Genomic DNA, 5,289 nt, shown 5'->3' on the forward strand with positions numbered 1-5,289 from the left:
TATCGGCTCCCCCCCCCCCCCCCCCCCCCCCCCGCTGCCCTCCCTCCATGGTCTCCGCCTCCTCCTCCGGCTGCCTCTGTCCTCGCTGGCCGCCTCCCTCTCTGCCATGGTTTTTTTTGGTCCCCTCCCCTTCTGGGGGACACGGGACCACGGCACATTCATTCAGGATGGAGAGCAGGGAAAAGAGCAGAGAACATCCATTCTCTGCTCTGCTTCATGTAAACACTGATACCGGAGAGCTGCACTCGCAGCCTTCTCATCTGAGCTGTCACAGGAGATCCAGCATAGTGCTGTGCTCAAACTCCTGTAATGGAGCTGAGGGATTCAATAAACAGAACCTGTCACCTCTAAATGCTATCACGCAAAATAAGAATAAAAAATAAGTAAATTAAAATTAAAAATAAAAAAGTGATAAAAGAGTAAAAAATTATAACATAAAAAAGTAAAAGATAATAAGATGAATACAAATTTAAAAAAATAACAATTAAAAAATAAAAAGTGATAAAGTATAAAAATAGTAAAAAAATGTTTTAACAAAAATGTAATCCAACCCTGCCGCATGGAAGAATCCAGCCTTGGGGCAGCATGGGCCCTGTTTGTATGCTTTGCGTTATAAAGCTTTGTACACCATCCTTGTGCTTTGCACTGCCTTTGTTTTTTAAGGCATCACCTCTTTTGTGCACTCAGAGCAGGGCTGGTAAACTTACTTGATATACGGGACCTCAAATGCAACTCCTGAAATCACCAAATGACCACACACATTCGGCAGAAGATGGCCAAAGACTGCAAACATGCTATAGTAGTTGTTGTAGACTGTGAGAGACATGCTGCAGGAGACAGTCATAGCCTGAAGACATGTTACATGTGACTGATAGGGATCATGACTTTGACAGCACCTTTACAAATCAATGCTTTCACATTTGAGGTCCCTACGGCCCAACGTGTGCCACATTTATCCCTTTCGCTACCCATACATCAGCGGCAGTGGGGTTCTGTAAGCAAACTCCCAAGAGTCTACTTACATGTGTAAAGCTGACTGTCGGCTTTACAACCATGCGATCACTTACAAATGAAGGGAGGGAGACTAGTGAACATCCATTTGCTGATCTCTTCCCTGCAGAATAAGCCTGGAAGCAACAAGAAGTGTCACTTTAAGAGATTTGTCACTGTATGAATAAGCTTACATGCCAGCTTCTTCCAGAACTGGAGCTGGACAAAGTAGATATGTGTCCTCCACAGCCAGCGGCTTCTCATCTGCAACATGAAAAGAGATATAATTAAGTATGGCAGAAGATACAGCTTAGAATAGTAATAGTGATAATGAAAACATCAGTGTTAAATAATAAACTGTTTTTGTTTTCAGAAGTAGATAGATAAGGGAGTCCTCCGCACACCTTGCAGCAGTCCGGGCCTTTACAGAAGATGGTGCTTGCAGTGATAGTCACGGATGGCACCGTGCAAATACAATGTGGAAACAAAAATCACCAGCACTCAGCAAAATAATTCAACATGTCCATTTATTGGACATAGACGTCACAAAAAACAAGAGCCAACGCTTCGAGACCACACAGGTCTCTTCCTCAGGGCAAAAAGATGTGACGCCACGTCTTTTTGCCCTGAGGAAGAGACCCTGTGTGGTCTAGAAACGTTGGCTCGTGTTTTTTGTGTTTTTTGTGACGTCTATGTCCAATGAATGGACATGTTGAATTATTTTGCTGAGTGCTGGTGATTTTTGTTTCCACCTTGTTTTTGTTTTCATTCTTTTCTTCATCATCATTCTCAGCATTCCATCCAGTAGTCAGCAGGCCAAGCACCCCAGACCATCTACGGTTACAGGCACACTGGGGGAATTTCCAGGCAGTACCAGGCCACCAGGAGATATAGGTCTTGAGTATGCCACAGGCTACTTGCCAATTGAAGTACCTGAAAAAGCTCTCAAGGAACCTCCCAAGGAAATAGTCAATCCAAGTCACAACTGAATTGCATAATCTCTGTCAGATTCTACTCCACACAGTGTATAGATGATTGTTAACCTAAAGGAGACTGTGTAGGTTTACAATGAGATTGTGTTGCCTGTGGACATCTTCACATGTGGTCTATGCCTCCATCTAGACTTACTTAGACCCCACCATTTTTCCTTAGTATATTCCCTCACAGGTCTCAAAACCAGGACATTTTGTCAAAACAGGAAGAGCTGGCAATTTGTGTAAAGCTGTGATGCTGCACAAGCTAGCTAGCCTTATCTGGCTGACTAGAATTGCAGGAAAACCCAAGAAACCATCCAGTACAAATATCAATGCAATGGCAAGTGTCTACAAGAGAACAACTTCTTCTAGGCAAATATATAACCTTACTGAGAGAGTTTGTGTCGTTAATCCTGAAGCTGCAAAGAACTCGGTTCACATTCCGTGCATATCGGAATCCGTTCCCCCTTACAACCACTTGAAAGGATTCTATGAGAGAGAGGGATGGACATTACAGGCAAATATAGTGTCATAGTTATATTCATTTAGACATTTTTCTTCATTTTCCTCTCAGTACTGGACTTGCTTTTTCTTATTTAATAGGAAAAAGAGCAATATGAAAAACACATTTATTACTGCTGATCAGAGAATTGATCTGATTTAAAAAGGCAAAAAGAAACTGAAATGCAATTGACTCCTGACATTTCCCTTTTAAAATAGAGAAAGAGATCTTCCAATTGGAAGTCTTAAATCTCTTTTTCTGCAGCTCCTGTTATGAATGAACAGGAAGCCTCTATACTGAGTGTTCTTGTCCATTCATAAACTTTGGAAATAGTATATTATGTCCACAATCATGAATGAACAGGAAGTGATGTAGACCACTTCCTGTTCATTCATAACTGGGGACACAGTAAGCTTTCTATGTCCTCAGTTATTTACAAATACTTAGTGATAATTTTTCATCGCTGAGTGCTTGTAACCTGCTCTCCATCCTGACTCCTCCGTCACAGGAGGCCGAGTGGGGCGATGCGGGAGGAGAGCTCGGCCTCTGTGACAGACATCCCTAAAAAGTACAATTACCAATGTACTAATGAATAGAGACATACCTGTACATTAATTTGTGTCTTTTATATTTGCCTGTAGTTCATTTGTAATGTGCATATTTAGCCAACTTTCACATGTCCCATCTGAGAGATTTTCTTTCACTCTCTCCCAGAAAAACAACAATAAGAGAAAATCTCTACAAAGTGAGTGAAATTCTTAGACAGATTGGGCAGAAACATAGTGGTGTATCCAGCATATGGCATAAATAGCACATGCCCTGGGTGTTGACTTTTTTTCGCTCCCCCACCACTCTCTAATACTCATCTCCCTGCCTGGCTCTTAGCAACCAGGAACGCTCTAGCTGGCGCCCCACCCATCTCCTGACAACCAGTAACAAGGATGGCCAGAGCATCTCAGGTTGCTAAGAGCTGGGTGGGGAGATGTGTAAGGGCCGTACACATCTTCTTGCCCAGCTCTTAGCAACCAGAGCAGGTAGGGAAATTTGTATGTGGGCGGGACACCAGCCAGTGCATCCCAGGTTGGTAAGAGTCGGGCAGGGAGATGTGTATGGCCCATAAACATCTCCCTGCCTATCCCTTAGCAACCTTGATTACATCAATGGTTGCCAGGAGCTGGGTGGGATGCCAGGTGTGCAATATGCTGTAGCTATGCCTCTGCTGGAACAGGTATTCCCATTGGAAGATTTACCCTTACATCCTATTTCATTGACGTCTCTAAGGGCTTATTCACACACACGTGCACATTCATATGGCATGCACATCTGTGCAGGTCCTGCTCCCGGGAGGGACAGGTGCTGCATGCAATTGCATGCAGTAGCCTGTACCTCCTGATGGGATGATGCAGCTACATGCCAACTCGAACCTGCACATCCGTGCAGGTCCGGGTGCCTGCACTTGGATGCACACTGTCTGCCTCCAAGGTGGGCACCCGGACTTGTCCGGATGTGCAGGTTTGAAGTGGCATGTAGCCATGTGCAGCCGCATCCTCCCATAGGGAGGTACAGGCGGCTACATGCAATTACATGCAGTACCTGTCTTTCCCAGGAGCAGGGCTCTGTATGGCTGTGCAAGCTGTACAGATTTGCACGCTCGTGTGAATGAGCCCTTAGAGATGTAATTGAAATAGGAGGTGAGGGTACATCTTCCAATAGGGATGCCCTAAAACATTGCATTTCCGCCACTTTCTGTTGCGTTGGCAATGATCACCAGGACAAATAGAGGGGGAGAATTTCCCTAATGGGGACAAAGAGCAAAAAGAAAAAGCATTGTATTCAAATGTAAAAAATTTAACATTCCCAGTCAGATCCTGCCAGTGCATGCATTATATAATGTCCAGTGACAATGGATTTTAGTAAGATACCTTTAGATTAGGAAATTGGTTTATGTTGGCTTTTATTAAGCTGGCATGCTTTGTATGCTAGACACAGCTGGCTTTTGTTTCCTGATATACCCAGAGAAACCCAACAAAATGGTAGAGCAATTAATTCTTCCTAAATTCATTAAACATGTTTACTCATAGTCATGCATTTACTTTTGCATTACTGAATGAGGGAGAAATACAACCGGAAACAGTTATTTGCAATATGCCATAGTTACAGTTCATGTTTATGTCATTTGGGTATTAAACAGGGTCAAAGATGTGCAAGAGTTTTTTATGAACTGCATGCAATGGAGTTCATTTACTAAAGGCAAATAGGCTGTTCACTTGCAAGAGAGTGTTTCCTTACTTGTGGGGAAAATTCACTTTGCAAATACCCAATCACGTCCAAGGAAAAAAAACATTTTTGCTTCCACATGATTGGATGATAGAAGTCACCAGAGCTTCACCTCATTCACTAAGCTAAGTGTGAATTCCCTTGCAAGGTGAACAGCTTATTTGCCTTCAGTTAATCAACCCCAATGCAAAATATTAAAATCTTTCTGGCAATGTATTGACATGCACTTACCCCCGGCACATATACTGGATGGCTCTACAGCTAAAATTTCAATGCAGGACATCTTCAGAATCTGTTCAATAGAAATATATTGGATTAGTGTTGTAGACAGGGCTATTCAACTAATTTCTCTGTAAATAAGCAAAAAGTGCCCCAGGCAAACCACCTACTACTCTAATTAAAGAAGCACTCTGATCAAATGGAAAAGCAAGGTATTCATTTAAAAAGAGAACTTTTACGCAATAAAGATGTTTATCCTCTAATAGGGACCCTATAATGAGGCAACTTGAAGCGGTTGCCTCAGGTGGCATCTCATTGGGAAGGAGG

The 5,289-nt window shown here is 42.9% G+C and overlaps 1 protein-coding gene across 1 annotated transcript in view; it reads right to left on the reverse strand.

The window, feature by feature from the left end:
* The window catches only part of ANTXR1 (anthrax toxin receptor 1), a 178,685-nt gene that overhangs the window by 105,657 nt on the left and 67,739 nt on the right, over nucleotides 1-5,289 (reverse strand). Inside the window, exons 9-11 of the mRNA XM_018554410.1 lie at nucleotides 4,975-5,035; nucleotides 2,355-2,453; nucleotides 1,185-1,254 (exon numbers count right to left, since the gene is read on the reverse strand). Coding sequence (XP_018409912.1) covers nucleotides 1,185-1,254; nucleotides 2,355-2,453; nucleotides 4,975-5,035 — 230 coding nt within the window. The remainder of the gene's footprint in view (nucleotides 1-1,184; nucleotides 1,255-2,354; nucleotides 2,454-4,974; nucleotides 5,036-5,289) is intronic.

The sequence above is a fragment of the Nanorana parkeri genome, unplaced genomic scaffold (genome assembly GCF_000935625.1).
Source record: "Nanorana parkeri isolate BGI_ZX_2015 unplaced genomic scaffold, ASM93562v1 scaffold157, whole genome shotgun sequence".
Lineage (NCBI taxonomy): Eukaryota > Metazoa > Chordata > Amphibia > Anura > Dicroglossidae > Nanorana > Nanorana parkeri.